Source organism: Hemicordylus capensis, chromosome 16, assembly GCF_027244095.1.
Source record: "Hemicordylus capensis ecotype Gifberg chromosome 16, rHemCap1.1.pri, whole genome shotgun sequence".
Taxonomy (NCBI): Eukaryota; Metazoa; Chordata; class Lepidosauria; order Squamata; family Cordylidae; genus Hemicordylus; species Hemicordylus capensis.
Window position 1 is genome coordinate 17,076,487 of NC_069672.1, and position 12,248 is coordinate 17,088,734.

Below are 12,248 nucleotides of genomic sequence, written 5' to 3' on the forward strand. Positions count from 1 at the left end.
AAGTCATTCCCCCCGCTGTGCCGACTGGCACCTAAATCCAAGGATGAGGCCCTTTTGTGTACAGTGATCCAGCTGCTTTGACTCGGTTGCCCTTGAGTCCATTAGGTGACCCCCTCCCCAGGTTTTAAGGTTGAGGAGAAGGAAGGAAACTTTCTCTCTCTCTCCGCACCATGGCACGGTTTGACCGCCCTCTTCCAGAGGGTCCTAAATACCCTCTCGAGTATGTCGGTCGCCTTCTGAACTAAACCGCCCTGGGAAAGAGTTCTCGCTCTCCTCGCAAAGAAGGTCTTCCAGCCACGTGTTCTTCTTCTCCCCCCCGCCATTAAAATGTATTTAGTCACGGCATATCCTGCTTCTCCCAGGTTTGCTGAAGGCAGCTTACAAAACCAGAACAGATCATGTTTAATCTCGAAGAGCACAAGGCCACCGATAAGACAGGCGGAAACCCCAGCTCTGCCTGGCTGGACTCTGAAATGGGCAGCAGGGCGACGCCAACACCTGGGGGGGGGGGCTTTTGTCTGCTGCAGCTGCCCTTCTTCCCAGCCCGCCCCCACTGCCCCTGCAGATGCCCCAGGCTGGGGAGAGTGTGCCCCAGCCCCTCACCCGAACCCTCACCCTCACCCTTGCCTGTCTTTTGAGTGGGGGGAATGGACCCGGCTGTTGTAGCCAGCCTCTCTCTCGCTCTCTCTCACTGCACGTGGTCAACATTTTGGTACCTTTACGTTAAAGAAGGGGAGCAGGCCTGGCGCCAGAAGCCCAAAAGGAGGACCTTGGAGAGGTGGCTGCAAGGCTCGCCAGCCCTCTGCGTGGTCTGGGGTTGGCTCAGGGCCTTGTGTGGGGGGTGTGTGGTTTCCCCTCATGCAGCAGGATCTCTCCTCCTCCCCCTCCTCCTCCTCCCCCCCCCCCCGCAGGTGGAGCATGACCCCGCCGACAGTCAACGCCTACTACTCCCCCACCAAGAACGAGATCGTCTTCCCCGCCGGGATCCTGCAGACGCCCTTCTACACCCGGAGTGCCCCCAAGTACAAAGACACCCCTGTCTGTCCGTCCGCCTGTCGGTCTTTTCTCCTCCCTGGCCTCAGAGGGGCCCCGGCTGGGCAAGGGCTGTGGCGGGAGGGGAGGGGAGGGGAGGGGAGGGGAGTTGGCCTGGGGGCAGCCAGTGTGCCTTGTCCCCTCCGCTAAGCAGGGGCGGCCCTGCTTTGCCAGCCACCCAGGAAGCTGGCGAGCGTGGGCTCCAGTTCCCACCCCCCAAATTCCCACCTCTCCTCTTCTCCCCCCCGCTTAAAGGGCACTCAACTTTGGCGGACTTGGTGTGGTGGTCGGCCACGAACTGACTCACGCGTTTGACGATCAAGGTGAGGATTTTCCGCTTTCTCTTCCAAGCAAGAGTCTCTCTCTGCTGTTTCCAGAATGTTGTCAGCTTGCAGAATTACCTGGTTTTTTTGGCACAGAGAATTCAGATTCTTTCTCCTCGAAGGCAGAGCAGGGCTCAATCCTCAATTTGCCCCGTGAAAGTCAGGGTGCTCCCAGGGCAAACGGAGAGGGGCCGGTGTCAGTTTTGACTAGGTTCTTCCAGTTGGATGCTGGGCGGCTCTCGAAGCCAGGGGTCCTTCCCGCTCGAAAGTGCCTCTGCTCAACTCGTCCGCAGCATTGTGTGGCAGTTCCCGCCCGAGGAGTTTCACCAAATCTACCCTGTGCTTTAAAAATGCTTTCATTCTGCTTGGATCTTGACTTGCTTTCTCTTTCTTTCTTCTTAATGGTCACCATTTTATTAAAAAGAGAACATGACATAATAGGACCATCTCTGGCTCACCTCCTCGGCTCTTCTTCACCTTTCAGGCCGGGAGTACGACAAAGACGGGAACCTCCGGCCCTGGTGGAAGAACGCCTCCGTGGAGGCCTTCAAGCAGCAGACGGGCTGCATGGTGGAGCAGTACGGCAACTACACGGTCAACGGCGAGGCCGTCAACGGCAAGCACACCCTGGGGGAGAACATCGCCGACAACGGGGGGCTCAAAGCCGCCTACCGGGTGAGCCTCGGGGGCCTGGCTGAATGTGCAGGGTGCCGGGTCGCATGGCAGGGCCTGCCTTGGTGGTGGCTCCCCCGTTTGGGTGGGAAGTTGCCAAGGAAGTGGGGGTTGGGGTTGGGGGGGCAATGGGGCCACAGCTCAGTGGCTGGGACCTGGGAGAGCCGCTGCCAGTCAGAGTAGATGGGGCTGTAGCTCAGGGGCAGAGCCCCTGCTTGGCATGCAGGAGGTCCCAGCTCCGGTCCCTGGCGGCAGCATCTCCCGGCAGGGCTGGGAGGCCCCTGCTAACTGAGCAGAGAGGCCCCTTTCAGAGTGGCGATCCTTTTGCATTGAGCAGGGGGAGAGCAGCCGTCCTTCTCCAGCCCCAGCACAGCATCCCTCCCAGTGGCGGTTGTCTTCCTGGTGTGTCTCTTCAGATTGTGGGCCCTTTGAGGACAGGTGGCCGCCTCATTCATCGCTGTTTTGTTGAAAAGCAGTGGATAAATATTAGAAGTGGAAGAAAGACCCCTGTCTGTCTGGAACCCCTAGAGGGCTGCTGTCCTCCGCGTAGGCAATCCTCAACCAGATGAGCTGTGCAGACTCAGTGTCTGGCCGCTGCCTGCCCCACCCGTTGTTCACCCCGAGCCATAGAGCTGCCAGACCCGGGCCGGTCAGCCGCCCTCTCCTGGGACTCAGTTTCTGAAGGGGAGGCGGCTGCTGGAGTCCTGGCCACGTGGCAGGCAGACCCGTGGCCACCCACACCCTCCCTGCTGACCTCTCTCCACCCTGCAGGCCTATCAGAACTGGGTGCAGAAGAACGGAGGGGAGGAGACGCTGCCGGCACTGGGCCTGACCAACCCCCAGCTGTTCTTTGTGGGATTTGCCCAGGTGAGCGCCTGTCACCGTTCTTTTATCGTGCTGCTCAGCCCTCCGCAAGTTTCTTTTGGATGGCAAAGGTCAGGCAGGCCGTTCTCGGCCCACCCTTATCTGGGGGGACCCACACACACCAGAAGGGCTGCAGAGCACGGCTGCCTGCTCGGGATGGAAGGCCATTGCAGTCTTCAAAAGCGTTCTTTGTTAGGAGTGGAGGAGATGGAGGCAGGGGTGTTTTTCTCCCACAACACAAGATTTTTGTTGGGACAGGGAGATCACCCACATTGCTTGGCAAGAGATTCAGGAGTCTCACAAAAGAGAGAGTTTCTTTACACAGATAATATTAAACTTGAGGAACTCCCTGCCACAAGATGTGGCGGTGGCTGCTGGCTTGGGCAGCTGGAGAAGGGGGCTAGGCACATCCACGGAGGAAGAGGAGGGGTGCTCTGGCCATGGGAGCCGTTCTCCCTGAAGACCAGTTGCTGAGGTGGGGAGGACTGGTTGCTTTTGTGGCCTGCTGGCTTCTGGAAGCATCCGGCTAGTTCATGCTGGATCTTCTGGATTAGATGGAAAGCAGTTTTGCTTTCCCTGAATATTAACAGCCCAGACTGTTTCTAGTTGCAATGTCCACACCAACAACAGATTTGTATTCTGGATTTGGTCTTGCTCTGCTTATCTGCAAAGCCGAGGTGACTTGGAAACAGTAGCAAAAGCATGAATTGAAAAGCATTCAAAAGACTGGCTGTCTTTTGTATTTAACTGTATTTAACTGGCAATAACAATAGAAAATAACTCAAATGAGCAAAAATCCTGAAGCCAGCCCTGCCACAGAAAACCCTTTAAGGAATGTTCCATCTAGTTTGCCGAAGCCTGCTGGTTCACTTTCTGGAAAGCCTCATGGGGCAGGGAGTTCCAGGGTCCTTCTGGCTACTCCAGAAAAAGCCTTCTGCTTCATTCCTAAGCCGACTTGGTTTCCCAGATATTCAGCATATCTTAAAGCAGGTGCCCCACGTAGTGATCTAGGTGAAACCATCCATTTTGCTGCTGTGTACTTTCAGAGATGAGGCTGTTAAAGACATCATAGTCCCTCTGGATCGGGCCCCAGAAGGCCCACCTGGTCCAGCGTCCTGTTTCACATGGTGGCCCACCAGGTGCTGCTGGGAAACCCACAGGCAAAGAGCTGAGAGCATGCCCTCTCGGTTCCTCCCTTCTCCCTGTCCCTCTGGCCTTCCTGGATAATAGCGCGGGCACGTTCCTTCCTCCCCACTCCCCTCATTCTCATCGGAGACCTTGAGATTTCTTCTGCTCTCCTCGTCATCAGGTCTGGTGTTCCGTCCGCACCCCGGAGAGCTCCCACGAAGGTCTCGTGACGGATCCGCACAGCCCGTCCCGTTTCCGCGTCATCGGCACCGTCTCCAATTCCAAAGAGTTCTCGGAGCACTTCCAGTGCCGGCCCGGGGCGCCCATGAACCCCCTGCGCAAGTGTGAGGTCTGGTGAACGTCCTCCTGACGGCGGCGGAGAAAAGGGGAGCAGCAGACGACCAGCAGAACTGACGCTGGCTTGCTGGGGCGCCTCTCTCTCTCTCTCTCGAGGAGCGAGCCGTGACCCCTGGAGCCCCGTCTGGCCAGGAGGTCCCCTTCCTGCTCCATGCTCTGCCCTCCACGGGATCTCTGGCCTGGGCTCCAAAGCGCCACCTGACTGGATCCACTGTGAAAATGTTCCGAACTGCTGCGATGTTTTCCTCTCCCCCACCGACCCCTTGTATCTTTTACCTTTTTACCTTTGCTGAGAGTGCCTGTTCCGATATGCACTGAGTGACTTCCACACTTTCTGTATGCAGGGAAACCGAGCTCTTACCTAGCGCAGGCTTGGAAACTCTTCTGTCCACTTCAAAGGGAGAACCGCCCCAACAAAGAACCACCCGGAGAGAAGGAACCTCCCCAGCCACCCCGAACGGAGTCCAGCCTTGCCATCGACACACACCACAGAACGTGCTGTAAGAGAGACGGGGGAGACATTTTTAAAAAAACGTTTTGTGGAACACTGGAAATTTCAGGGAAAACATAGCGAAGTGGTTTTTTTAATATATAAAGCAAACAGATTGGTATATTTATTGATCTTCTGTGTGTGACTGTAGGTAGAGCGCATTTCCCTTCGATGCAAGCAATGGCGGGGAGACCTTGTTGCCCAGCCCCGTTCCTGCTTTTCTAAATGGAAGAGCTCCAGTCCCTTCAGAGTTTCCTCTTTGGGAAGAGGACTTGCTGACAGGTGGCTTGTTGTGCCTGGATTTCGAGCACAGCTCTCCTCCTCCTCCTCCTCCTCCTTTTTTTTTCATGCACATTCTCCCTTCGGTCAGCAGCGTTCTGGGACTCCGCAGTTCTCCCTTTTGCTGTCGCCGTGGCTTCCCACAGAATCCCTGGAGCTCGGCCGGCCTGCTTAGCCTCGCCTGCGATCCTCTTTCCAAAACTGCCCTACACTTCAGCCTTCTACCGGCTCAGCCACAATCTCGCTTCTAGTCCTCAGTGGGAAACGACCCAGCAACCTCCCTGCTCCCTTCGTGGGGACTGTGGCCACTTGCTCCTCCTCCTCCTCTTCCTCAGCCCACTTTGCCTTAAGCCTCCTCTGAGGTCCCTGCCAGGAGGACAAACCGCTGTGTAGCAGCTGACCGTCGACATCAGCCTGTCTCAAACTTGAGGGTCAACCTGGCTGTTCACTCCATCTCCCACTACAGAGAGCGGATTACTCTCCCCGGAGCGGAATTCTGCAGATTTCGGGGGAGCAGAGCTTGGGTTGGGTCCCTTATGGAGCAGGCAGCCGAACACTGAGACACCCAACTTCCCTCGACTGGCACTGGAGCTGTTGTTGGCCAGAAAGGGACACGCCCCGGTGGTGTCCCAGAAGGTCTCTTCCAAGTACCTCCCGGCTTCTTGGCTCACTTCTCTGGCCACCGAGTCAGGGATCCTTTTTTAAAGCCAGGTGCAGACTGGCGCTAGCAGCACGGCAGGCAGGCAGGAGCCCATCTGGCCCTTGATGCCAAGTGCTGAGTCCGCTCCGCTCACCTGCCTTAAAAAGGTGGGGGTGGCAGTTGAAGGGGTAGTGAGTCAGGATGGGCCCCACATCTGGGCTTTTCCCACTGGCCTCGCCTCCCTGCAGACAAACTCTTCTGGCTCTTGGCACCCTCTGACGCTCAGCAGCGCTCTCAGGCGCCGAGAAGTTCTCTGTTCAAGAAGGAAGCTCTCTGCTCCAAAAGGCTCGACTTCCCAAGCCGCCGGAGTTCTGCTGCAATGTGGAATCCATTTCAGGATCTGCTCCAAGCACTTGCAAATAACTTCCTCCAGCTCTTCTTCTTTGGATTGGCAATACCCTCGTCTCCTTCGCCAGCTTCCACACAGCAGAACGGGGGCCGGATGTGTGGGAACCCTCCCTGAACTTGGCCTGGGCAGCTCTGTCCGGCAGCAAGGGCAGATCTGCTGTGCTCCTTTTTGCTTAATCTTTGCTAGAAAGGCTCTTCCTCTTGGAGGAGGCGGCGGCGGCAGCAGCAGCGCTGTGGAGTTATGGACAGGAGCTACTCGCCTCTCCCCCTTTGCTAGAAATGGGAGGTCTCCGTTCCAAAGAGTTAGCAAGGCCACCGTGGTTTCTCTTCCATGGCTCTGGCTTAGCCTGGCATTTTGGGGTTTTGTGTCCTGCCATATTCACTCAATGTGTTAGGTTCTCGTGGATGTTCTCTTTGTCTGGCAGGCCTCTCGCATGGAGATAAGGGAAACTGATCCACTTGGATGCAGACTGCTAAATCTGGAGGGCTGTGGAGCACACCCACACCCACACACCCCCCTACACCAAAACTCTCCTGTGGAAGCCGCTCTTTGCTGATTCAGCATCACCACTGAGGCTGGCCCGGGGTGTGTTCGGAGAGCCCCCAGACATCTGGTCCAGAGTTGGCGCAGCCAGAGTTCAGCCATATTCTCCCAGCCACTCCCTCTTGGTCTTGAGGCGGGCTGGGGGGCGGATCGGCAAGGTGGTTGCACATTGCACAAAGCGTGTGTGTTTGTGTGTGTGTGCTGCGCTGAGCACAAGTGAGAACCGTCCCAGTGCCTTAATATTGCCACAGCCCCCCCGCGCTCCCAATTCTGGTTCTGCCAAAAAGGGACCCTGAGACAGATGGTTAAAAAGGTGGAAGGGGAAGTAGGCGGCACTTCAAGGGGTGAGATCTTGGCAGCTGAGGAGGGGGGCTTCCTGCGCTGTCCAGGCCCCGCGGCCCCGCTTCCCCTCATCCTGGGGCTTTCTCCGACTCCTTTCTCGCTGGGGAGCTGCGCTGGCAGGTGCTGGGGGGGAGGAATCTTTGCCGCCTCGTTATCGGGAGAAGCACCGAGCACCTGCTGAACGGCCTCGAAGGGCCCCCTGCAGCACCTTGTGCACGGGTGGCGTCCTTGGCGAGACAGAGGCCCCGGCCTCTGCCCAGGCCCCCGAGGGCCACTGCTGGGCTTGTCCCTGGGAGGCTGCTTCCCGCCCCTCTCTCCCCGCTTCTGTCCCTTCGCGTTTCCGCCTCCTCCTGTTCCTCCTGCGCGGAGGAACAAATTGGTTCCATCTGTGCCATCTGCTTGTGGTAACTGGACCCAAGAAGGCCGTGTGCTGAGCGGTTCAAGATGTGTGGCGGAGGTTTCAAGGGGGCCCGGACGTCTTTGGGATCGAGTGTGTGTGTGTGTGTAATCATCTAGGGTTCCCCCTTCCCCACTAGAGAGAAGCCACACCAGCTGCCCCCCCCCACCATGTCTGGCACTTGGGGCCCCCGCAGGGACTAAGCTTGGCATCTGACAAAGTTTGGGGCCACCTGGAAAGGGAGCCACTAGGAAGAGCCTCATTTTGCACCAGGAAAGGGCCGTCTCCTTTCAGACGAAGGGAGGTTCTGTGGGGAAGAGTGTTGTATTTATGTGGGGAGGCTCTGTTTGTGTTCCTTTCATCGCCCCTCGTTGGGGGGATTCTTGTATTTTGGAATAAAAAGCGTTTTAAGTTTTAAATGCTCTCCTCCATTTTATTACCGCACTCTCTGCGTGCCCCTCTGACTAGTCTTTCAGGGGCTCCTTACAGTTTTGCCAAGTCTTTGTTCTCTCTGCTCCTCTGGGAAATGGCTGGGATATTTGTGTTTTTATTATTTGCTTAAAGATGAAGGATTTCTAGCCCTTCAGGGGACAAGAAATAGTCTTATTTCTTATTTATTTTTCTCTATGTAAGCCGCTTTGAGAATTTTATATTTTTTACACTTATAATCTGCTTGTCCTCTACATAGTTATTTTTATCCTCACAACAACCCTGTGCGGTAGGCTAGGCTGAGAGCTACATGACTGGCCCAGAGTCACCCAGTGAGTTTCATGGTTGAATGGGGATTCGAACTCGGGTCTTCCCAGTCCTAGTCCAACACTCTAACCACTAGAAAATATTGAAAAGCATATATAAATATCCGTAGTAGTAAGAAAGAGGTTTACCCTGCTTACCATCATATTGGCCACTGTGGCTGGGGACGATGGGAGTTATAGTCCAACAGCTGCAGGAGGACTCGAACACAGCTCTTCTCGGCAAACATTCTTTTCAGCAGCCCAAACAGTGTCGCCAACTGATGGCTGCCGTTCTGCTCTAACACAGACTTCAGCTGCATGGACCGTCGTGGGTGCTACCGCAAAGGGCTGCTTCAGGCTCACAAAAGCATGCGCTGGTTGGGTCAGTTGGCAAAGGCGTAGTGGGCGCAGGTGGTAACAAAGGTGCCCTGGGCCGCCTGCTACGGCTAGGCTCACGGGTGCATTTCGCGCCTTCTGGAGGGCCACACGTGGCCGATGCCTGGAGCAAAGAGGGAGGCAAGGCCTGCCCCGGGCCCCCGGCCTGTTGGAACAAGGGTTGCTATGGCAACCTACGGGCCTGCTTGGTACCAAGGAAGCCTACGGGCCTCGTGTCTTGGTGGAGGAAGCCCCGGCTCTCTCTTTATTCATTTGTTGTTGTTGTTAATGTTGAAGGATCCATAGGGGGCGTAGGAAACGGCCTCCTGCTGAGACAGACCCTTGGAGCATGGCCGACCCTGACTGGCAGCAGCTCCCCCCGTTCTCGGCCTTTCCCAGCTCGACCTGGAGATCCTGCCAGGGCTTGAAGCTGGAGCCTTCGGCCTGCGGAGGAGGTGTTCTACGGTCCTCCTGTTCCTTATTCATGCAGAGGCTCTCAGCCGCAGCCTCCAGGAACCGTCCTCCCTCTTTGCCGGCCCACTGAGAGCAACTCTGAAGACGTGAATGGCGCGACCCCCTGAAAAGTCCAGGGGCAAGTTTCCGGGAGGAGCTACAGTCCAAGCAGGCACCACGGGGCCCACCAGAGATGGGTCTGGGCAAGCCACTCCAGGGCATTGGATAGAGGGGGGTGCCCGTCAGGCTTGACCCTGCCGGTGAGAGCGCAGAAGAAAGGGTGCCTCTGAGTGTGTGCAGAGTGTGGTCCCCCCCCTCCTGCAGAGATGTGCATACTAGGCAGTTTAAAAACATGACAAACTGGGGCCTGGGGAGGTGGGCTGAGTTCAGGGGTGGGAGGCTGTGTGTGCCAGCAGGCGGGAGGCCTGGCTGGTGCATCCATTTCCGAAGGGAAGCGGGAGATACGGCCCCTCGGCCGCCAGCACAGAGGCCCTCCTCCCCCCCACAGGAAGCCACGAGAGGTCGGGCAGGCCACAGGGATCCCTTGCCCTGCGTGGCGTCCTGGTTTCGCTGCGGCTTTTGCACCAAGCGGAGGGGGGCCTTTTAGGAACACAAGGACGGCCGCCCCGCCGGATCCAGCCCGAGCAAGCCGACGAAGACGCCCGAGGAGAGCCGAACTCGTGCGAGAGGAAGGAAGCCAGGCGTCAAGAGGTACGAAAAGACCAGAGGCGCCCATCTCATGGTCAAGCGGGAGGATTTCCGGGGTGATGGGGCTGAGCTAAATTTATGGGGGAAATGTGATGCTTTTAAACATTTGCGAAATGCCTCTGTCAATGCAAATGTTACAGAGCCCCGCGTCCCTCCCAGCCCCAATCCAGCGCCCGGTTGCATGTTCTTTGCAGATACTTTGTTTGCACTTTTTAATGTTTCAAACACACACGCGCGCAGGGGACCCGTCAGGGTCGGAGGCGGGACTGCCTCTCTTTGCTGCTACCTTTTGTTTGCACTGCTTCCCAGTCGTAGCTAGACTCAAAGCCTAGATTTCTCCAGGCGTTCCGATGGACAGCTCTCACTTCCGCCGCTGGCATTCTCCCAAGCCGGAAGTGCTGATTCTGTGTCACTCTAGGGTTCCCCCCCTCCTAATTCTGTGCTCGCCCGCTCCTCCAATGCTGGGGCACAGAGAGATACACAAAGACCGGAGAGAAGCATCGCAGTGCCTCCATAGGTCACTTCCTGGTTCACATGGACAAGCCAGGTTTGCTTGTCTCCCAAGGCAAAGGGAAAAGCTGCTGCCCTTTCGAGAACCCCTTAGCCGAGCTCTGATTGGGCAGCAGCGGTGCCCTCATCCGCAACACCCCTCCCCCACTAAAGCCGAGCAGGAGCTCCTCCACTTTCTCACTCTGGTTTAATTTCCGGTGAAACTTCTAATTAAACCTATGAGGCTGTGTGCTGAGGCCAATAGAGCGATAGCTCTGCCTTCTAGGTCCACCCCATGGCAGCATCTCCAGGCAGGGCTGGGAAAGACCCCGACTGAGACCCTGGAGGAGAGCTGCTGCCAGCCAGGGCCCGACCAATGGGGCTGAACGACATCAAGTCCCCAGCTAGAGTTGATTGTGGCTGGGTACGATGGGAGTCCATCAGCATCTTCTGGAGGACCACAGGCGGGGAGCCCCTGAGCCAGACGAGGCGGCGGGACGGGGCGGGCATTAGAAGGCAGCTCCCAACGAAGGAAGGCAGGATTGACCGCTGAGCCAGGAGAGGCCGCCCTCCCGGCTGTGCCGCGCCCGCGCCAGGGCTGCTCTAGCCTGCGCGCCTCTCTAGGCGGGGGGCGGGGCTTCCGAGGAGGGCCGAGCGCCTCCGGAGAGAGCCGATCGCGGTGCGTCGTGCCGGAGGCGTCCGCCAGCGCCATGTTGGACGCTGGGCTCCGTCGGTGAGGAGAATCCGCCGGCATCGCCCGCCCCAGCGCCGCCCGAGCCCGGGGAGCCGCCTCGCCCCGCCCAGGGGCGCCGAGACCCGCCGCCAGCGGAGGCCTCATGAGCCGCGGCGCGGCCTGAGCGGGCCCCGGCCTGAGCGCGGCGGCGGCGGCGGCGGGGGGGACGCGAGAGGAGGAGGAGGAGGAGGAGGGAGCAGAGGAGGGGGCGGGGGCGGGGGCGGAGGCGGGCCGCGGCGTTGTCACGGAGACCGGCGGGGGGTGCTGGCCCTCTTCCGGGCTGCCCCCGCCGCCGCCGTCGCCGCCGCCGCCGGCCTGGTGGTGGCTGCGCTTGGCCATGAGCTTCCCGCAGAAGGCGGCCCTCAAGCCCGGCGCGGCGGCGGCGGCGGCGGCAGCCACGGGGGCGGCGGGGGCCGGGGGCGCGGCGGCGGCGGCTGCGGGAGGGCCAGGGGCCGCCCCGGCCGCCAGCAGCAGCAGCCCCGCCGCCGCCGCCGCCTCCCCCTGCTCCCCCTCCAGCGGCAGCAACGCCGGCACCGCGCCGCCGCCCCCCGGCTCCGGAGCGGGGCCGCCGCCGCCCGCCCCGCCGCCGCCGCCGCCACCATCCTCTGCCGGCGCCGCCGCAGCTTCTCCGGCCGCGGCGGCGCCTCCGTCTCCCGGCCCCGCGGCCCCGCAGCCGCCTCCCCCCGCGCCGCCGCACCCGGCCAGCATCAGGGCCCTGCAGCAGCAGCAGCAGCCCCCCCAGCAGTATCCTTTGAGCGCGCAGGTTGGGCATGCAGACGACGCGTGTCCCAGGGAGGCGATGGACACGGGTCCGCTGGCTGAACGTGTGGACGGGGAGGGCGTGATGGGCGCCCGCGGGATCTTGGACTCGGGAGGGCGGACGAGCGGGTGGCCTGGAGAAGGAGCCCCAGGCCCCGGGGAGGCTGCGGTGGGGCCTTGGCGCAAAGGCCCCTGTTCTGCGTGCCCAAGATGATCCCCGCTTCTGCCCCTGGCCGCCTCTCTGGAGAGGGCTGGGGAAGACCCCTCTCCAAAATCCCACAGAGCTGCCGCCGGTCCGTGTTGACAGTACTGAACTGGGTTGAGCGGGGGTCGGATCCTGGGGGGCAGCAGGCGGGAGGGCAGAGCTAGCTCCCTGGAAGAGCCCCTGCTTTGCACCCGGAAGGCTCCCGGTTCAGCCCAGTTCAGTGTTCCCCGGCTGAGGGGAAAGCTCCCCCCTGCCTGGATCAGTGAAGAAGGTGGCTTTGCGGGCTGGGTTGGGGGAGAGGAGGGTGGTCCTCGGG

The 12,248-nt window shown here is 59.5% G+C and overlaps 3 protein-coding genes across 15 annotated transcripts in view; 2 read left to right on the forward strand and 1 right to left on the reverse strand.

Annotated features, from left to right (window-relative positions):
• The window catches only part of ECE1 (endothelin converting enzyme 1), a 30,267-nt gene extending 22,372 nt beyond the window's left edge, over window positions 1-7,895 (forward strand). For all 5 annotated transcript variants that reach the window (XM_053281024.1, XM_053281027.1, XM_053281026.1 and 2 more), the window contains 5 exons: window positions 912-1,022; window positions 1,288-1,355; window positions 1,840-2,030; window positions 2,799-2,894; window positions 4,201-7,895. In XM_053281024.1, the coding sequence (XP_053136999.1) occupies window positions 912-1,022; window positions 1,288-1,355; window positions 1,840-2,030; window positions 2,799-2,894; window positions 4,201-4,377 (643 nt within the window). In that variant the 3' untranslated portion in view covers window positions 4,378-7,895. The remainder of the gene's footprint in view (window positions 1-911; window positions 1,023-1,287; window positions 1,356-1,839; window positions 2,031-2,798; window positions 2,895-4,200) is intronic.
• The window catches only part of ALPL (alkaline phosphatase, biomineralization associated), a 66,430-nt gene extending 56,736 nt beyond the window's left edge, over window positions 1-9,694 (reverse strand). The window contains exon 1 of the mRNA XM_053281029.1: window positions 8,370-9,694. Coding sequence (XP_053137004.1) covers window positions 8,370-8,375 — 6 coding nt within the window. The 5' untranslated portion in view covers window positions 8,376-9,694. The remainder of the gene's footprint in view (window positions 1-8,369) is intronic.
• A 1,867-nt stretch (window positions 9,695-11,561) lies between these two features.
• The window catches only part of EIF4G3 (eukaryotic translation initiation factor 4 gamma 3), a 51,215-nt gene continuing 50,528 nt past the window's right edge, over window positions 11,562-12,248 (forward strand). For 8 of the 9 annotated variants that reach the window (XM_053281009.1, XM_053281011.1, XM_053281012.1 and 5 more), the window contains exon 1: window positions 11,563-11,712. The gene's annotated coding sequence lies outside the window, so the exon portion shown is untranslated. Of the gene's footprint in view, window positions 11,713-12,248 lie in introns of all 9 variants that reach the window. The other variant, XM_053281013.1, reaches the window with a different exon arrangement.